The 20750-nt window shown below is 43.5% G+C and overlaps 2 protein-coding genes across 2 annotated transcripts; both read right to left on the bottom strand.

Annotated features, from left to right (window-relative positions):
- Nucleotides 1-5061: 5061 nt before the first annotated feature.
- On the bottom strand, nt 5062-6572 carry LOC148908129 (uncharacterized). The gene is made up of 2 exons (XM_089035517.1): nt 5710-6572; nt 5062-5537 (listed from the first exon to the last, which is right to left on the bottom strand). Exons 1-2 carry the CDS (start codon nt 6369-6371, stop codon nt 5531-5533), a joined length of 669 nt encoding a protein of 222 aa, XP_088891643.1. The 5' UTR covers nt 6372-6572; the 3' UTR covers nt 5062-5530.
- Nucleotides 6573-6580: 8 nt separating this feature from the next.
- On the bottom strand, nt 6581-9256 carry LOC148908128 (uncharacterized; the record flags this gene model as incomplete). Its single annotated transcript, XM_089035781.1, has 3 exons — nt 9102-9256; nt 7738-8757; nt 6581-7663 (listed from the first exon to the last, which is right to left on the bottom strand). Coding segments are annotated over exons 1-3 (2172 nt in total), but the record flags the coding sequence as incomplete, so codon positions are not given.
- Nucleotides 9257-20750: the final 11494 nt, after the last annotated feature.

The raw sequence follows: 20750 nt of genomic DNA, 5'->3' as shown, positions 1-20750 counted from the left end.
TGGTTTGTAGGTTATCGGTATCGTCTTTAATTAGATCCAACTCTTGCAGGGCGAGGTTAAGAGCCCTTTGTGCTTGATTCCTTTCACGCCGAATTCGGGTTCTTTGGTCTACCAGCTCACTTATTTCTTGATTTTTAAATTCGACCTCCCTCCTATGCGCGTCGGCAAGCCGCTGGTTTTGCTTCATGTATTCTTCCTCCCTTTCTTCCAGCGTTTCCCGCAGTGCTTCCACTGAGGCGCCAGAGCTTTGGGCTTCTCCTAAGTCCTCCCGTGCTTTGTCTAATTCGCGCAGGGCCTGATCCACCTGATTTCCTATTTCTTTTATTCTTTCATCTTGATGGGCGGACTTCTTTTCAGCATCGGCAAGTAGCTGACCTTGCTTTGCATATTCTACATCTTTTTCTCTTAACTCCCTTTGCAGATCCGCGGCACGTTTTTCCGCGTTGGTCCTTTCGGTTAAGTTGTGCAGCCTTTCTAACAGGCTTCTAGTAGCACGCTGAAAGCCTCTTAATCTCAAGACGTCACCCCTAACGTTGCCCTCCTCATCAAAGAGGTTTTGCGGTTTTGTCCAGCGGTCTTTGTCGGGAAATCTTAAGTCTTGGACGCTTATGAGGACTTTGTTTCCCTTTTCCGTGAGCTTTACGTCGTCAGCATCAAAGTTGTCGTAGCGCAGCTCTAGCTCCCGCGCTGCCCACTCTACGGTTTCCCGCGCGGCTGCTTCCGGCTCGCCCATGTTTTGAAGCTCTATGTGCTCACGCGGAAACGTGTACTCGCGTGCTTTGGGATGTCTTAGGGCCTTTGCAATCCTATCCCTTAGGGAATCGTCGACTTGTTGGGTGGGAAGCAGCGGTTCTTCATCACCGTCGTTAATGTCAGCCTGACCTTCCTCAGTGGTGGGATCGAAGTCGGGGTCTGTTCCTTCTACTTTCATTATATATGATAAGCTCAAAGTTAAATCCCAACGTATTACCTAAGCAGGTTGGCGGACTGAAAGCAGAACGCACCTTTCACCGGGTCACATTCACGCCATCCAGCGCAAAGCCAGGGGAAACCCTGTACGTAGGCGTGCCCCGCCTAACGGATAACCTAGTCTTAGTTCCTGGCACCTTGGCGTTAAGGTTCGACCTAGCGGTGCAGTCAAGCCCCACAGACGAAAGGATTATCGTTAACAACGTGGGTCGCAACATTGTTTCTAAGATGCGCGTAAAGTTCGCCGGGGAATCCTTGCTGGACTTAAATAGGTACGATCTGTATACCACGTACAAAGACTTATGGTTGACAGCCTTTGACCGCGCGCAAAGGATAGAACAAGGAATTGGTAGTATCATTCTACGTAAGGTCCGCACACCTACGAAAACGCAACCTACTGACGGCAGCGGAGAAACCGCAGTGGCAGACGCAAAGCGAATAAAGACAGCCTATGGTAGCAAGTATGTCATACCACTGGACTTTGAAGTAATCACGAATCACGGCGCGTATTACCCAAGACAGTTATCCGAGCTACAGTTTGAAGTAACTTTAGCAGATGCTAATAACATTATTGGTGGGCTAAGCACTGCACTTACCACAACAACCCCATACTCTATTACCAACTTAGAGCTACAGTACGAAACGGTATACAGCGAAGAGCTGGCCCGTAGCGCCGGTATGGAATATAGTGCCGGAAAGGCATTCCTTTACGACCACGTAGTTATGTATAAGACATTTAGCTTCTTGGATAAGACGGATGAGGTTATTAACCAAAGTATTAACCTCCCCCGAAGAAGTCTCACGGGGTTGATGTTGGTGTTTGCCAAACCCTACGAAGCCGGTAAGCGCGACTCCGAGGCCTTTCACAACCCCAACATTACTAACGTAGGAGTAAGCGTTAACGGCGTTCCAAACAAGGTCTACTCGCAGGGAATAAAGCCTGCAGACGTGTACAGAGAAGTAAAGCGTAAGTTTGGCGACCAGGTAAGTCCCGAGGAATTCTTTAATGATAAGTACGCGCTGTGGATCGACATGCGCACAACGAACGACGAAGACCTACATGGTCAGGGTTTACGTCTAGTAAACACCCAGGATGGCATAACATTGGAGATCAAACGCACCAAGAACGCCAGTGCAGGCGACGGCGATAAGATAAACTGCTACGTCTTCGTGGTGTCTGATGCGCAGTTAAGCGTGGAGATGAATCAGCTAAAGAGCGTTGCCTATTAAAATATTCCTTACGTATAATATGCTTCGCGTATTTCAAAACAACGAAACCAAACTGCAATGCATAGTGCAAGGCGACAAGCCTTACTTTAAAGCAAAGGAGGTGGCGTCTGCGTTAGGATACGAAAACACCAAAAAAGCTATTAGTGACCACGTCTCTGAAAAACATAAGAAAAGGCTGAGTGAGTTAAGGGTAACGAATCGCATCCCTTCTACTATTCACCCACATTCCGTGTTCATATCCGAACCTGGGTTTTATCAATTAATATGTAGTTCAAAGATGCCAAAGGCAGAAGCATTTCAGGATTGGGTATTCGAAGAGGTCCTACCCGCGCTGCGTAAGGACGGTCGATATGCAATAGAAAAGCGGTTTGACGGTCCAAACAAGTTGGTATTCAAAATAGAAAATGAGTTTGACCTGCATAAAAAGGTAGTGGACTACATCCGCAGGTTTTACCCCCAAATGCTCATAGCCCCTGGTCTAGGTGAACTGCAGGATTCAGACGGCAAACGTATAAAGTGCTGGCAGAAAGGATATCAACGGGGGCAACCCGACTTAATGATCTTGAATGCGCATACACATTACTGTGGATTCTGCATAGAGCTGAAGACCCCGAAAGGCAATGGCAGGTTATCTGAGGATCAGCAACTACTCTTACAGAGGTATGAAGAAAACGGCCATAAGGTGCTCATAAGCAGCGACTACGACGAAATCTGCAGGGAGATCACTGCGTATGCTGAACACCTACGAATTCCCTGCAGGTGGTGTTGTAAGGGCTTTAAGACCAGTGAGACTTTGGCAACACACTTAAAGATATTTCATAGAATATATGGACAAGGATAAATTTAACGAGTTAAAGTTCATACAAACGCACTGGCGCGATTTGGTGGTGGGGGAAATCTACGAGATAAAGAATTACGTGGTCTTCGAGGATTTAGACCGCCTGCGCTTGGTCTTAAAGAATAAAAAAAGAACATACACCCTTTGGGCGCCCGATAGGATAAGGTACGCCATCGAAGGGCAGGACGTTACCCATGTTATGAGTCATGGTAAGAAGGATGGCAGGTGGGTATTTGACGTAGTCAAGTATGAGCCTGAGAGTCCTCTGCATTCGTAATGTCTGCTAAAGTCCGCTGCGCTTTAGGATCCGCGGAGCACCGATGCCCCACAAAGGATTCTTTGAGAAATGCACTGCCGCAATGAAGGCAGGTGTACTTTTTACGCGGTTTGGGGGTCGTAATGCAATCGGCTGGTAGTTCACACGTAATACAGTCCATATATTGAAAGGGTGATTAGGAATCCTCCCAGAAATGCCACAAAGTAGGCTAGCATATACCTTTAAAAGGGGTTTTGATGATACTTAACAAACAACAAGAAAAATAAGAATGGGATTTGAGACTCTTTGCGCAAACCCCATTCTAAAAGGGTCTCAGAATGTTGAGTATAAGGTTGTTATATTGTTAAGGACGTTTATTTGTCGAGGCAGTTGAAGATATGTTCCTCTTCTCTGATGCAACCACAGCGGTCGCACTCTTGCCTCCAATACTCCCTTTTAGTCCACGGAACGCCTTCTGCGCGTTCGAAAGAGGGGAAAGTACGGACTATCTTCTTATGGTAATCTATGCGATTCCTTAAGTAATCCTCTTTATGCGGGCAGCGACTCATCATATCCGCACATTGGTAGCAATCCACGCCTTCCAAGTCGTAGCTCCCAAAGAGAAATCGATAGTTGACTTCATGTGTTTTCCGATGCGTCTGTAAACGTTGACGACTGCTTAGTATCTTATTACAGAAACTACACTGTCTGCTTTGTTCACAGACGCCCCTTTTCAGGTGCTCGGAGGTGTTAGGGAATTCCTTATTACAGCCCTTACAAAGCCCACAAATGCGTTTGTCTTGATGTTGTCGCATCTTTTGAACGGTACTGAATTATTTACCACAATCCTTACAAACTTTACTAATTGGTTTCTTCGTGCAAACGCCACGACGAACGTGGTATTGTAGTCTTTGCTTGGTGCTGAACACCTTTTTACACATTGAACAGTTCATTTATACTTAAGTGTACCTTAACCACAATATAACGTATTTTTAACTTTATTGTTAACATTATGAAGTGTCTTTTAAAACAGGTCTACGGGAGCATACAGCTGCGTTTAAAAGATGTCTTAGAATGTTAAAGATAAGGTTGTTAAGAGTGCATGTCAGCAAAAATCAAACAAATTCGATATTTCGCGGCCGCGGTTGAAAAATCGATTTTGCTCAAATTTTGTCCAGATGTACTTTATTATATCACAAAATGCACTGCATAGTTTTTTAAGGAAAATATATTTTTATTTTTGAGAAAATGCCGTTTTAAAAAGTCCTCCCGAAATCGCCATTTTAGTGGCCAAAATTTGCGTTGAGTTTACCGAGCGAGTTCAGTACAAAAATCGATTCTGATCAACTTAAAACCCCTAAGACCGTGTTCTATGCTATCTAAATATCCGGTTACGTGACTTACAGGAAATTTGAGTTACTTTTTGTGACATAAATAATCTTAGTTTTAAGACTCGTGATTCTAGGTGATTGACGATATCCCCAAAACAAAATCGATTTTCACCATGCGATAAAGCTCCAAACCCAACAAGTTTCCGAGGGTTAGTTCTTTAAGAAACAAGCTTTCAATTGATGTAAACATTTCTTTGGGCAAACAAATATTCGTTACGCGACGGGTCATTCAAATCTTCAATTTTTGACCTTTCGAAGTCATACGCCATAACTTCCCATCACTCACAAAATCAAAAAATCTCGCCTGGCTAATCTCTTATTCTTACTATTTTACCCTTACAGGCCAAAAAATACACTTGTTATAGCATTTATTACCTTTTTAAGGCGAAAATCTGGTCTATTAACCTCGGTATTCGTTATAATGGTATCACAAGTCTTGACCATTATCTGTCAGTTGATAACTTCCGTTTACTATCCAATATGTCAACCGTCCAGCGCTTACTAAACGGCGTTTAAAACCCTTGTCGAACAGTCAAGATTGTTTTCCTTTTTATCTGAAGTTCTACGATATCATAATATATCAATATGATTTCAAAATTTATGGTACAGCTGAATTTCCGTATCGAATTTAGAGTACGTAAACAAATGGCCTGGGATTATATGCTAATCAGGTAGACTACGACTTTCTAGGGTAGGGACGGTATGTCCCATTTGCCTTTCTCTGACATCCCAGCGCTTACTAAAAGTTATTTAAAGCCTCTGATTAACTGTTAGATCAGTCGATGTTGTTAATATGCTTTTCGAAGAACGAGTTGGGTGTTCGGCTTATATCGTCAAAGTCATAGTTCATGATCTGCAAAATAATATAATTTGAATTAGTTACAGGAACTGTGTACACAGGAAGCCCAATTGGCGGCGGGGAAGGAATTGGGGAGGGGAGGGGGGGAGGTTAAGCTATGAAATGATGATGATTATTATTATTATTATCATAAACAAACAATAAGACAGGTTGAATAAATAATTACCTTTTACAGCTGCAATTGCCAATTAACTCCATAAGCAAATCAACATATTGCTGTTTTCTTGTTCCCTTGATTGAAGAGGTATCCTGCTCATAAAAAGTGCATATTTCTTGCAGCATTGCTATGGAGAACTTTGAAAGCTTCGAGCTTGTAGCTAGTTCGCATAGATTGTGAGCTTCAAACATGATGGGATGACCGAGTCCGATTTCCTTAATTATGTTGTGTGCAAGCTCTTCAAACTCTTCCTCGTCGAGCCTTGCCTCCTCATCTTCCTCCATCTCGTCTTCTAAGTCCACGTCATCCACTTTAACCTCCCTTCTTTTCTTAGCAAGACGTGAGAAAAAACTTTTTATCTGCTTTGGTGTGAGGTACTCATTTGAATTAAACATAAAAGAACCATCAAGGTTTCTTGCCTTTCTCATAGAATTAGATACGGTATTAGCATCCACTTTGTGCCCTGTCTGCTCTCCAAGATCGAACATCTTGGTAAGATAGTCCTTTTGAGCTTTGTTCAAGCGTTTCCTTTGGACAGTGGATGACTTCAATGCCCAGCCTTTTGATAGAGCATCGCCATATGCCAATGTGCGGGAAGTACTTGGTTCTTCAAGTGGCTGGTTCTCCAATGACGCATTTCCTTGGTCAAGTTTTACGGCGTATGACAGCATCGCCTTGTCTAGAAGTGTTTCGCGTTCCAGTACATATTTATGCTTACCGACGTCAAGATGGCGTTGAAGAGATGAAAAAAGCTGGAACGATTTAATGCAGCCGTCGTCGGGACATGGAAACAGCTTTGTCGTTTGCTCTTCATCTTCTGAGCTGGAGCTTTCAGCATCCGTATGCGTAGGCTGGGTCTCGATACTTTTAGATTTCGCCGCTGGTCTCTTTCTTGCAGTACCTCTGTAAAAGTGGCTTTAGGGGGAGTAGCTTCTTTAATGACGTTTAGTTTTGGCAAAAGAATACTTTTTGGCAGGCTAAATGCACTCCATTTCAAGGTCTTACCCTCGCCAATGCCATACTCTCTCCATACTTTCATGCCATTCTTATTGTAGGAGATGTTGTTGATGAAGCTAACTCCATCCCATTTCAAAGGCACTAAATTTGGGACTGAAGGCGGGTCGCATAGCATAGCTCTTACTCCATTGACACCACTCAATGATTCGATGGCTATTTTCATCTGTTCTGCAGTTTCGACATCTTTTCCAGAGTTTAAGTATGCCTTGATGTGGTTCTTTATGGTGGCAGCTTTTCGGTCACATGACCCTTTACCGCCCTGAGGGTCTGAAAAATCGACCCTTAATTTAACTTTGTGTTTTTTGACTATTTCTTTCATGGACAGTAAGTTGAATGCGCTGTGGTAACAGCCGGCATTGTCCTGCCTTAGAAATACTTCCTCGAGCTCAGGCCTTTCAGTTTTCAGTTGCCCCACAACATCATCAATGATAGCCATTACTGAATAGCTGTCCTGGGTACAGCTTTTGAAAACATGTACGAATGTCAACATTTCCAACTGACCTTCTCTTTTTGTTGTAGCTACTGCAATGTGCCAAGAAATACCTTTCTTTCCATACCAATCAGATTGGCTTTCACGGCACTTCCTCGGGAGAAACTTCATAGCCCAGTCTAATACTACAAGCACTGAGGTTGGACCCAGACTCTGCAGAACGTTCAACCGGGCTTCATCTTGATTGATAGCACGCAGCAGGTGGGCTTTCCAGGCTTGGATATTTTTCTTTGATTGGGTGATGACATACATCATCTCTTTCTTCTCTTCATTGTCAATGGCCAGATCCTCCAAAGCCGAATGAACTTCATCAAACACAGATGGAATCAGCTCACACCGGTCACATTTTAGGTCGTGCTGATGGTCACATTTAGTGGTGAAATCCAAATCACTTTCATGATTGAGAGCGTGCGCTCTACAGTGGTCGGGGACTCGTGAGCTTTTTGACACATGAACCTGCAAATATCAAAGATTTGATGTTGTCGTTTTAACGTCAACCAAAATCCTGGACCCGCCTATGATTTACATACCTTGTAATCACTTTTCAAATAGCGCTTTGCAATTTTCAATTTATTGATTTGATTCTTTGCCCAGGAATGACCTTTTCCGTACTCATCTCCAAGCTTTTGGACTACTTCCTCCATTTCATCAAAGGCTTGAGCACCATCGGCAGAAAAATAGTCAAGCCCTTGTAGTGACTTCCTTACGGAAGCACTACATACACCCAACACTCTACATAAACTGCTACGGCTCATTGGTTCAAAACAGGTTTCTTGACAATAGGTAGTGTATTGCTGCACCACCTGTTCAGGTATTAATGTCCTTACAACATTTGGGACTGTGATCTTTGTATTGCTAGATAACTTCAATGTCTTTTCTCCAAACGGCAAATCTTGGATCACTTGACCACTTGTGATAAAAGTCAAAAAGTGGTCAAGTTTCTCAGTTGACACATAAATACGCGGGCTCTTTGTAATGGTAACGGGAGTACCTCTTCCATGAAGCAATGCGTGGTGGCGGGCCACATTAAACCTGTATCTGGAGAGACCGGGAATCCAGTTTTTCAACGCTGAATAGGGCATCTTATCTGCCATTATCGACAAGATCTGCCTTCTTGTGCTCCAATGACTTGCGTTATTGAAACATTCAACAAGAGCATCCATCAGTGATTTATCAACGTTCTCATCCTTTTGCCCAGATGACTGTAATACACTGAACAACATTTCTGAGCTTTCAGGCGCAATTTCTTCTAAAGCTGCAAAGACAACCTGCTTTGCTTTACGCGAATAGCGTCGCTTAGTTCTTTGCGAAGCTTCATCCCATGGTGTAGTCAGCTGGTTTCTAATAGGACTTATGTCCCTTGCGGCTAAAAATGAATTTAGCAGTTCTCTTGACATTGGTTCTGAGTTGTCTTTGTCCTCCGTTTCTGTTAATAGCGAGCGTTCTGAGGGTTCATAGGCTGTGCATGGTGTTTCAGGTATAGTAGTATTTGGTGGGCTCTGAAAAGCTGGACTTTGTGCGCTGGCTTTAAAGGTTACCTCATCGTCTTCCTGTAAATTAAATGTTCTAAATGTTAAAGTTTGTGTGAGTAGGAGGGGATTGATGTTTTAAAATTTGTGTAGCTTTTCTTGTCGTTTGGGTGGGCTTCCTGTGCCATGCCATCAGATTCATAAGATGAATAAGAAAAATTCTAAATAGCTAAGGCGTAAGTACCTGCATATGAAATATATCTTAAGCGTGTAGTCTTGGTACTGATAAACTAATGTGAAGAATGACGACTGACCCGTAAAATACCGCACTTGTAAATAATTACTTCAAGCACCTTCAAATGGCCTCACTTCTTTACCTGGCAGTATGTACGTGTAAATGATAATCGCATGACAAATTGTCTTACCAAGGTCAACTCTTTTATCTGTTCACCCATAGCTATGACATCCGACTTTGAGGAATCTTTACTTTCCATTGTTTTAATGAGATATCGGCATTTCTTGCAAATACCTGAAGTAATATCGATGTATATATTAACGTAAAGAGACAGTACTGAGTAACTTATAAACAGTCACTAGTTATATATGTTCTTTGAAAAAAACTTACCTGATCCAGGAGCGACAAACACGCCAGTATTGCGTAATATAATAGATGATTCTTGCTTGCCTAAACCTCGATCACCTTTAGGCCAGGTTCCTTTACCCTTTCCATGGTCTGAAATCTCCTGCGGAACTCTACATCTTGTACCTCCTCCTCTGGTCCAGCTTATCCCAAGCGTCGCGCGATGATAAGGGCAGATGGTCATCGATTTGATGCTCTCCTTCGACTTATCATACAATGCTACTCTAGACAATATCAGATCTACCTCATTTTCAGGACCTGAAAAACTCAGGGTGGACAAGTGCCTTGCGGTATCTTTTGTACAGGACATCAATGGTACAATTTGGGTTTGGCGCTTTCGATCTTTGGCATCAAAACCACAAGAAGTACCGACGATAGACCTAAACGAACAACACGCAGCTTCCATTTTCTTTACAACATCTGCACTAAACCATCGCTAATTAATAACTGCGGTTTTCGATAGTCAATGAACACAAGCTGGAATTTGTTTTTTTTTTCTGCTGCCTTCAATCAAAAAAAGTCAGGCGGTACCTTTTATGTTCTTCACTGACGGCAGTAAAAAGCAATTTCACAAGCTGTTGAAATGTTTGAGTTCGTAGATTATCTAAAACTGATTTCATCTTTGTTTATCTTTCGATCGCGATATGTAATACCCAACTCGATTGTAAATGCATGTCACATCATTAATCGATCTTTTTGTCGTTGTTTGTTTACTGTTTGTATATTATTTCATTTCTTTTTCCTCGTGTTTGTTGTCTACATCAAACTGACACAAAACATGACTAAAGCCTAACTAGGAAACTATATGGTTTATTTAGGCTCCAGGCATTTCCTCTCATTACAAACTATATTTAGCTTTGTTTATTTGACCAAATAAGTATTTTCTTTTCAATGATCTAAATACATAATTTAATGTAATGTAACATAAGAGGAAATGTGAATAAAGACGTATTGTATCGTATTGTATTGTAAAAGCACTTGATTCCCAGCGAATCGGGCTCCCTGTGTAGTACAGAAACGCAAATTATATTATTTTACAGTTCCTGATGATGACGATATCCAGCAAACGATATATATCATTGGGGTATATTAACAACATCGACTGATCTAACAGTTAATCAGAGGCTTTAAATAACTTTTAGTAAGCGCTGGGATGTCAGAGAAAGGCAAATGGGACATACCGTCCCTACCCTAGAAAGTCGTAGTCTACCTGATTAGCATATAATCCCAGGCCATTTGTTTACGTACTCTAAATTCGATACGGAAATTCAGCTGTACCATAAATTTTGAAATCATATTGATATATTATGATATCGTAGAACTTCAGATAAAAAGGAAAACAATCTTGACTGTTCGACAAGGGTTTTAAACGCCGTTTAGTAAGCGCTGGACGGTTGACATATTGGATAGTAAACGGAAGTTATCAACTGACAGATAATGGTCAAGACTTGTGATACCATTATAACGAATACCGAGGTTAATAGACCAGATTTTCGCCTTAAAAAGGTAAGAAATGCTATAACAAGTGTATTTTTTGGTCTGTAAGGGTAAAATAGTAAGAATAAGAGATTAGCCAGGCGAGATTTTTTGATTTTGTGAGTGATGGGAAGTTATGGCGTATGACTTCGAAAGGTCAAAAATTGAAGATTTGAATGACCCGTCGCGTAACGAATATTTGTTTGCCCAAAGAAATGTTTACATCAATTGAAAGCTTGTTTCTTAAAGAACTAACCCTCGGAAACTTGTTGGGTTTGGAGCTTTATCGCATGGTGAAAATCGATTTTGTTTTGGGGATATCGTCAATCACCTAGAATCACGAGTCTTAAAACTAAGATTATTTATGTCACAAAAAGTAACTCAAATTTCCTGTAAGTCACGTAACCGGATATTTAGATAGCATAGAACACGGTCTTAGGGGTTTTAAGTTGATCAGAATCGATTTTTGTACTGAACTCGCTCGGTAAACTCAACGCAAATTTTGGCCACTAAAATGGCGATTTCGGGAGGACTTTTTAAAACGGCATTTTCTCAAAAATAAAAATATATTTTCCTTAAAAAACTATGCAGTGCATTTTGTGATATAATAAAGTACATCTGGACAAAATTTGAGCAAAATCGATTTTTCAACCGTGGCCGCTTCTTGTTCGATTTTTACTGACATGCCCTCTTAAATTGTTAAAGATATATGCATGAGTCGTTTAAAAGACACCTAAGAATGTTAAGTATAAGGTTGTTAAATTGTTAAGGATATACGTATGAGTCTTTTAAACAGCACTTCAGAATGTTAAGTATAAGGTTATCATATTGTTAAAGATATGCATGTTACTTTCAAAAGACATCTTAGAATGTTAAGTATAAGGTTATCATATTGTTAAGGATATACGTATGAGTCATTTAAAAGACACTTCAGAATGTTAAATATAAGGTTATCATATTGTTAAGGACTATTATTTCTTTTTCTTTTTAAGAAAATATACCCAAGAATAAGGATATTTCTTTTTAAGAAAATATACCCAAGAATAAGGATATTTCTTTTCTTAAAAAAAAGATAATAGTCCTTAACAATTTAACAACCTTATACTTAACATTCTTAGGTGTCTTTTAAACAGCACATGCACATATATCTTTAACAATTTAACAACCATACACTTAACATTCTGAAGTGTCTTTTAAACAGCACACGCACATATATCTTTAACAATTTAACAACCATACACTTAACATTCTAAGGTGTCTTTTAAACAGATCTACAGCGGATATCGCATAAAGTCCTTAACGCTTTCTTTTGCCCAACCGGCCATCGTCAACAAGGCACCAAACCTCTCCGCGCGCTTCAGACTGCACATTTCATCGTACAATTCCTGCACGCGCTCTTTTAACCGGTCTATCTCCTCCCTTTGCATTTCTATGGTGTCTCTTTTATCTTTTGCGTCGCCGGCAATCCTTCTTACTGCGTCCATCGTATATATAATGGATCCGAACCATATTCCCTGCAATGCTCTGATCGTAGGACCCACCGGCTGCGGCAAAACGCAGTTCGTAGTGGAGCAGCTATTAGGACCCTTTAGATACCGTTTCGACTATATCGTGCTGCTTTGTCCCACCTACGTGAATAACCGCACCTGGGAAGGCATAGGAGTGAAAGATGACGACTTCTTTGTAGATATCTTAGACCCCAACGAGTTATCCAGCCATCTTAAGTTCTGGCACAAACAATTCCCTAAAGATACGCAGACACTCCTTATATTGGACGACATCGCCTGCGGGGACGATGTAAAAAAGCGCACGTCAGAGCTCGTTAAACTCGCCTTTAGCGGCAGACACGACAATATCAGCGTTTGGTTGCTCTCGCAGCAGCTTACCAGCGTCTCTAAGCCTTTTAGGGAAAACATAGGTTCACTTGTCGTATTTTATACTCCAAGTAAGTCTGACCTGGAAACCATCTTAAGCGACTATGGAGGCGAGATAAGCAAGGAACAGTTACACGAATACATGCGGCATCTAAAGACGCACCAACATTCCAAAATGATCTTCTCTTTGAGGTTTCCCTACACGGTTGGAATCTATGATTCCTAATGTATATGGATATTGAGCAGTTCTTAGATGAAGTCCCCACACAGTTAGATGAAAGTAACCTTAAGGAACAACTTAACATCCTTGTGTCTTCGGGGAAGTGCAAAGAAATGATAGGTAAGGAACTTACCCATGAGCAGGTTAATAAGTTGTCAGAAGAGGAAGTCAAAAAGTTCCATAAAAGGTACGAGGCCGCCCTTGCAAGTAAGACCACGGACGCCGTAGCAGACTCCGCTATCCGACTTGCGACTAAATTGCTTGGACTTGCACTGCCCATAGACGACGTGGAGCAACTACAGAAGGACATAAGAGATGACTATGTCATATCCCAAGAACTTAAGATAACCTGCGGGTGGTTGTCTTTGAAGTGCGGTAAGTTAATGGCAGTCGCCTCTGTGGCTTTGCACGTAGCTCAGCATGTCGACTTGAAGGAGGTACTGGTGTCTTGGAAGGACTTCAAGAAGGACAGAGAAGTCGAAAAGGTCTTTCAGGCAGCACTTACTGAGGTACCTGATCAAGTCGCCTCAAGTACTTAGTCAAGTCGTTGTCAAGTACTTAGTCAAGTCGTTGTCAAGTACTTAGTCAAGTCGTCCTTAAGTCATTGTCAAGTACTTAGTCAAGTCGTCCTTAAGTCATTGTCAAGTACTTAGTCAAGTCATTGTCAAGTCGTCCTTAAGTCATTCTCAAGTACTTATCAAGTCCTTCAAGTCCTTAGATATAAATGAGTGAACCAGAGTCGAAGGCAGAGCAACCTCAGGAGGAGCAGAAGATTACCAAGGCTAAATCTCCAGGCAGAGTTGCCGCGGGGAAGAAGCTCGCGGAGATGAACAAGAAGAACAAAGCCAAAAAAGAAGAAAAGGTGGAGGACGAAAGCGAATCCTTTATTAATCCTGGGTACGTCATTGGCGCGATAGGAATTGCTATAGCAGCAGGCAGCCTTTACTTACAATGGCGGGCTACAAAGCCAAAAGTAAAGTGGGAGGCCGCAACATATCGCGCACCTGTGGAACCGGCTGTTAGAAAAAGTAAGATCCCTGAAATGGAATAACCTTCTCGCTTTGTAATATAATGTCGACCGCGTTGTTGAAAACTGTTGAAGAAGCCAGCTATCATTACTTCCATCGTTGCGGGTATTGGTTGGGTGGGTAAGAAAGTGCTCAAAGAAGACTTTACTGAAGACCCAAGCAAGAGCTTCGCTAATTTTGCTAAGATGACCGCTGCCGTAGGCGGGGCTATCATGCTAAAGGATTACCTACGAAAGGAAAAGTACCTCCCTACGGCGTAATATATGATGGCTAGCGTGGTCATAGGTGGAGTCGTCGCAGCTTTAGCATTCACTGGAGCTAATTATGGTGGTCAATATTTGGATAGATTAGTTAGAGGCGACAAAAGCGGAGACTTAGCCGCTGAGAGGAAAAGGCACGACTTGGCGCTGGAGAAATATCAGCGAGACGTGGCGGCTTGGAATGAAAAAAGACAAGCTTACAGGGATTGGTTGGATAAGAACTACCAAGACAAGATGCAGGCGGACAAGAACTTCGAGGATGCGGACTACGCCTTTAAGCTCTATGCGCAGGCGCACCCCGCGGCATCGATGGGATTGAGAAAGCCTCAGTTCAAGAATTACTACCAGCCTTCTAAGAAACAAAAAGATAGTGAGTTGATCTTCGTAGGAATCGCAGGGCTGGCAGGAGGCGTAGCTTTGGCGTATCTGCTCTAACGAAGGAAACTGTGTTTCTTGAAATATATGATCGTCTTTTTGGAAAGCGACAAGAATGACTTTACCACTTATTTAAATCCCCCCATTAAAGCCCATAAGGTTCGGCTCATAAGTTGCTCTTTGTACAATTCTTGGTATAATTTAGTCAATGCCTTGGTCACTGAGCATAAAGGCGGCGGCAATTATCAAGGCGTATTGCTGCCCGATGGACATTACACACCAATCACCCTTGCTAAGGAATTAGCAAAACACGGTTATACGCTCACCACAGGATTGCCGCACGAAATGACCCTCCAACATAATATGCCAAACTATTCAGTAACTTTTGGAAAGCTTGACCCATTGGGATCTTTATTATGTGCCTCGGGCAAGACAATTACCGACACAGCCGTACCCGTGAAATGGAAAGTCGCATCCTCTTATGAAGTCTATTGCGACTTGGTCCATAGTTACAACAATGGAGAAAAGTCTTCTCTCATGTCCAAGTTTCTGCCCAAAGGTAATCCATTTGACCCAGTAGAATACACTCCCATTTCTTTGAGCTATGATTTGTCTAATTTGGTAGAAAGCATAAACATCACCATTAAAGTGGACGGAAAGACGGTGGATTTTAACGGACGTAAGATCAATCTTGTTTTGGAATTCATATAATGGGCCGCGTAGAGGACAAACTCAAAAGGATTTACTATGGGCCTGAAGGCTATTGGAAAGGAGCGTCGGCCATCAAGAAACTCGCGACCGCGGCCAGGGTATCAGAAGAAACGGCTAAGAACTGGCTAAGAAAACAAACCCTCTGGCAGGTTTATCTTCCCGTGCCTAAGTACATTCCCAGGCCCAGCTTCACCGTAAATGCCCCCAACGAGGTTCATCAGGCGGATTTGCTTTTCTTACCGCACGATAAGGTGAGAAAAAAGACCTATAGATACGCTTTGACCGTAGTCGATATCGCAAGCAGATACAAGGACGCCGAACCCATAACCAGCAAGGATTCTGGGGAAGTCGCAGAAGCCCTAGGTAGGATTTATAAGCGCGTCTTGAAATGGCCTAAGCTGCTGCAAGTGGATGCCGGGACGGAGTTCATGGGCGTCGTTACTAAGACCCTGAAAGACCACAGCACTAAGATTAGGAGAGCCGAAGCTGAGTACCACAGGGGTCAGAGCATCGTTGAAAGATTCAATAAGACCCTGGCCGAGCGTCTCTTTGGATACCAGTATTGGAAAGAGCTGGAAGATCCCTCCAAACGCAACAGGGAATGGACACAGCGGCTCCCCCAGGTCGTCGCGGCCTTGAACAACGAGGCGGCCAGGGCTACGGGAATAAAACCCAGGGATGCCATAAAAAAGAAACACATGGAACACAAGTCCTACGTCAGAAGTTCAAGGGCGGTCGGACTGAAGGAAAAAAAGCTCCCCCGCGACATAGTGGTCAGATACCTCTATCAGCCGGGGGAACTCGAAGGTGGCAGTAAGAGAGCCACGGATCCTAACTGGTCCCTGGAAACGTATGAGATTTCGAAGTCCGTCACCAAGGAAGGGCAACCCGTGTTGTATTACCTAGATGGCCCAAGTCGTGGATTTGTCAAGGAAGAGCTGCTCATAGTTCCCAAAGACTCAAAGTAGTGCTGCTCCACGCGCCCGATTACACTCTAGGCATGTCAACCTTACGTTGCCTCTGCAATGGCCGCGCTTGTTGTTGATGCGATCCACGGAGAACTGTTGATCGTCATTTGGGTCAAACCTCCATAGTAGAGGTATGTTACACTTGGCACACCGTGCCCCTTTCTTATAGATGTCGTCCACGCATAGGTCGAACGTCATATTTTTTTCTTCGTCGTGCCGCTTGTGGCGAAGGAGTTTCTTAGCAATGTTCTCTTTGGCTATGTCTTCTGGGGTGCGGTCGTAACGCAGTTGCGGACCCCAGGCTCTTTTTAACTGCTTGGCATATTCTACGCGGCTTACGGCGGTGTACATAAGGTTGCTCCAACACAGCCGCTGGTCTATGATCCACAGCGTTTCTTTTATGGTAAGCCCCTGCGCACTATGGACTGTCATGCAATAGCCCAAGCGCCAGTCTGGATGGGAGGTTATTTTTTCCACCTTTTCTATGGGCACCCAGGCTTTATCGTGCGTTACTGCGTTCTGCAGTTGGATGTCGGTACCAGGTACCCAGACGTCTCTTTTTTGCATGCGGGTGTCGTGGGGTTTGTAGCAAACAGGTACGTGATGCGTAGGGAAGCGCTCTCGGTGTATATTTAGCAAATCCTTTTGTATGCGAGACTGTGCTGCGCGTTTGCTGCTCAGCACCAGATCTTTAGGATGCCATGTGTAAAGGAAGTCCTCGTATTTCTTCGCTCGTACACGTTTGCGCAGTGTCTTGCATTGGTCGGCGTCACTAAGGTCCCTTAATTCCGCTTTCAGGTATCTTACTTGATCCTTGCTGCGGTAGTCGGCGTTAATTTCCTCCGCATGGTCTACGAAATCTTTCAGCCATTCGTGGGGCATCTCTCCGGCTATTGGAGGAGGCTGGCAGGGATCTCCGGCGAATATTACTTGACACTTTCCACGGAGGAATTCTACGAACTCCTGCAGGATTTCCAAAGGCACGGTGCAAATCTCATCCCAAAGTATCACTGGTGGTACGTCGCGGATAGCTTCCGGCACCCACTTTTGGCCATTCCAACGGAAGAAGCTGTGGTAGGTTTGTGCGTCGTGGCCCATTTCGCAGAGTTCTCTTTCCAAACGGTGCGTTGGCGTTAGCACCTTTATCTTAGGAAAGAGTTCTAACACACGCGTCGTCTTACCGCTACCTCCCGTACCGTAAAGGTAAGAGAAGCGTTGGTAGGAAATGGGGTCGGCAACTGAAGGTAGAGGCTCTTTGGTAGGCGTTACGGTGCCCTGGGTGTACTCGCCGTGATATTCTACACGTGCCCTCCAAGACCTTATCTCCTCATCTTTGACGCGCCATTGGCCACTTTCTGCGAGTTCATCGGCAGTGTAGAATTCCTTCATCTTTTCCAATACGCTCGGCTTAACGTACAAAGAATCCGTAGCTACGCGGGGGATATCTTCTTTGTCAAATCTTAACAGCATTGCGAGAAGGTTAATGTGCGCATATGCAAGCATACTGGCACGCAGATGGTAATACTGCGGTCGATGGTCCTGGTAATAACACAGCGCATTCCATTCGTGTAGTTTATCGTCGACAAGGTAGTCCCATTTCTCTACAGACACCATCGTTCCTTTGTCATGCGCGCGCTTGATGAGGAAGCTTAGCTCGCCTTCGTCCGTTATCAGGCGCCGCTGCATATGTTTTTCACCTTCTTTTGCGCCCTGCGTGAATTTACCTATGACCACACGCGCTGTGGGGTTATGCTCCGGTAACCATTGCGTGAAGACGCTGTGACAAAGTATGGCTTCATGCGCTGTGTATTTTAAAAGCTTGCGCTCTTCAAAGAACTTCAATAGAGGTATGGGTATCCATTCTTTCTCCTGCAGGTGCTTTCCATACCACGCATAGATTATGGGGTGCAGACCCGCTGCTAATTTCCAGGTGGTCAACCGTACAAACCCCGTTGCTGGGGCCTCGTAGTGACCATCCAACGCAACACGAAAGAACTGTGAATCTGGATGTCCGTAACGGTCGTAATATTCCTTACAATCTCCTAGGCCTTTGAAGCTTGCGGGGTAACAATGTTTCATATCCAGCGACACGTATTCGTCTTCATCGTATTCCATGTTCCACAGACCACCATGACCGTGTTCTACGCAAGCTTTAGCTATATCTTTGAACTCCTCCGGTGTGGATTTCCACCCGTTTCTTTTCTTTGCGGCTAAGAAGTCCAAACTACGACTGCTAAGCACTTCGTCAGAGAAGTCTTCTCCTAAAGTCTCGCAGGCGCTTCGAATGCGCAGCTGTTCCACTTCAGGACGATACAAAGTACCATCTTGGGTCATAAATTGACTTCCCTCCGCGTCCATTAACCAAATGGAATTCTCGTGCATTAGTTCTGCAAGCGGCGACTCCTTGTAAACCTTGGTTTCTTTCTTCTTAGGGAATCTGAGTTCTCGCCACGCATGTGCGTTATGTTGGTAAATTACGATAGGCGCTCCACGACCACCATACTTATGCGTCCCGGAGTAAATAAACCCGTCGGTGATATCTTTCACTTGTATGCGCCTTTCTAAAGCAACCTCCAGCTTTTTGATGTTGTCTATCGTTGCTCCAGCCCTACGCGTGGCATGCTCCCATTTCCTGATGGCTTCTCTTCTCTTCAACGTGAGCTTACCACCGCGAGAGGAATCCTCAAAGAACTCTCTCACCAACTTCCCAACACAATTACCAGGATGTCGCATTGGCTTCAACTTCTTAACGTCCGGCTCCTTAATTTCATAAGCACCGTAAATCACCACGGTAACCGGGTAAGCAACCTCGTAGAAGAGCATGTCTATTCCTTCAAGTGCTCCCGGTCGCGTGTCCTTGTTTAAAACGAACAGGTCCTTCTTACCAGACGCCCGTATTGGATTCCTGCCCTTTTCTATTACCCATTCGCCGTCCAAATACTTTATAAACGTCAATTCCAACCGGTAGTTACCTTCTGGCATTACGTCGATTATCTTTTTGGCCCTTTCGTAATCCATAGTTTCATCTGTATCTCCCTCCATAAATGTCGTGAAGGCAAAGTCGGCGTCCAAATTATCCAACACCCGGGTCCTGAGCTTGCGCACAGTCTTGTTCTGAATGCTTTTGATGGCGTCCATCTATATCTAACGAATATCTTAACCCTCATTTGCGACACAAATATTTTAACCTTCGCAAACTTAGCAGCAGTAAGGGAATCTTCGCGCAACACATAACAGAACACGGGTAATTCCCGCGGGGGACGCTAGTACGTAAACACGGGTAATTCCCGGGCAATCCCAAATGGTGACCGCGAGTCCCCCTTACTGCTGCTATTTGGGGTTTAAAGCTTGAAGACTTTCTTCGTTTATAGACAGCAGGATATTCATTATAATTATTCAGTCGTAGGGCATATTAATCGTCCAGCTTTTTAAAATAACTTGTTATAGCTTTGTTCCTTCGTTTTCAGGAATATAAGACACAAAATTAAATTAATTTGCTAGCTTGCAGCTCGTTTATCGAATAATTTATACTTAAGAAATTGGCCAAACCATACAGAATGTCCATGTATAAAAGTGCAGGCCTTCTGACGCCGGTTGGTATTGATCAGTCGGCCGCATATAATTTTATCAGCGGTTACACCCTTCATTGTACCAATGTTTAGATTATTTTAAACTCGTGTTTTGTCGCCCATCCGCTACGGAATATTTTTGGAGAAATGTCATTTTGTCGAACACCAAAACAGATAGCATGTTCAATAGGTCGTAGACATAAGACAAAGTGTGGTTTGTCATCGAGATATCACAGTCAGACGGAGGTGATAGTCGTATCAGAGTGTAGAAGAAACACGATGACGCACTTGCGAAATTTGAAACTTTCTAGAGAACAAGTATCAGAGGGTGATCTCATACTGTTAAGAGTTGGTTTATTTGTAAATGGTTCGAACAATATGACTGTTTGTCCAAAGCACAGAGAGGTTCTCGGCATCTACTGGCGGCCAGTCCATCATTGTCAACATCCTTTGCACAAATCGCGCAAGCCCGGAAAATGTGATAGAGGAGTCGCTTTGCAAATGTCTAGAGAGATCAATGAACAGTGGGATGTTCTTGTTCAAATTGGATCAGGTAAGATCACTACTATCCTTGAAAATTATGTAAAATAATCACTGGACAGAGCAAACATAATAACATTGTGCGACTTCAATGGAACTGAAATCTACCAGGCGCAACGTGCGTCTCACAAAATAATTTATGCAAGCACAGATAAATGCTTATTTATCAAGCTCTCCCCACTTCTTCTTTAGCGCTTTGTGATGTATTTGAGAAGGAGAGACAGAGGGAGAGAGAGAGAAAGAGAAAGAGATCTAGAGGGGAAGGGAGAGAAGAACAAGAATGGGTAATAGCAAGGGCGGATCCGGGGGGGCAAAGGGGGGCTGAAGTCCCCCCCCCCTTCAGCAGAAAAAAACGATGCTTTTTTATATCGTTTTCCGTTGTGTTGACGCAAGAAACTCAATTAGCCCCCCCC

Source organism: Actinia tenebrosa, unplaced genomic scaffold (assembly GCF_029948245.1).
Source record: "Actinia tenebrosa isolate PJP-AT-01 unplaced genomic scaffold, QUT_ActTen_1.0 PGA_scaffold3__52_contigs__length_22856419, whole genome shotgun sequence".
NCBI classification, from domain to species: Eukaryota; Metazoa; Cnidaria; class Anthozoa; order Actiniaria; family Actiniidae; genus Actinia; species Actinia tenebrosa.
Note: the sequence above shows the minus strand (reverse complement) of the source record. Positions and strands in the feature narration are given on the sequence as shown.

Excerpts from the sequence above, each read along its gene's own strand:
- LOC148908129 (XM_089035517.1), bottom strand. The coding sequence starts at position 6,371 with ATGCTGTCATACGCCGTAAAACTTGACCAAGGAAATGCGTCATTGGAG.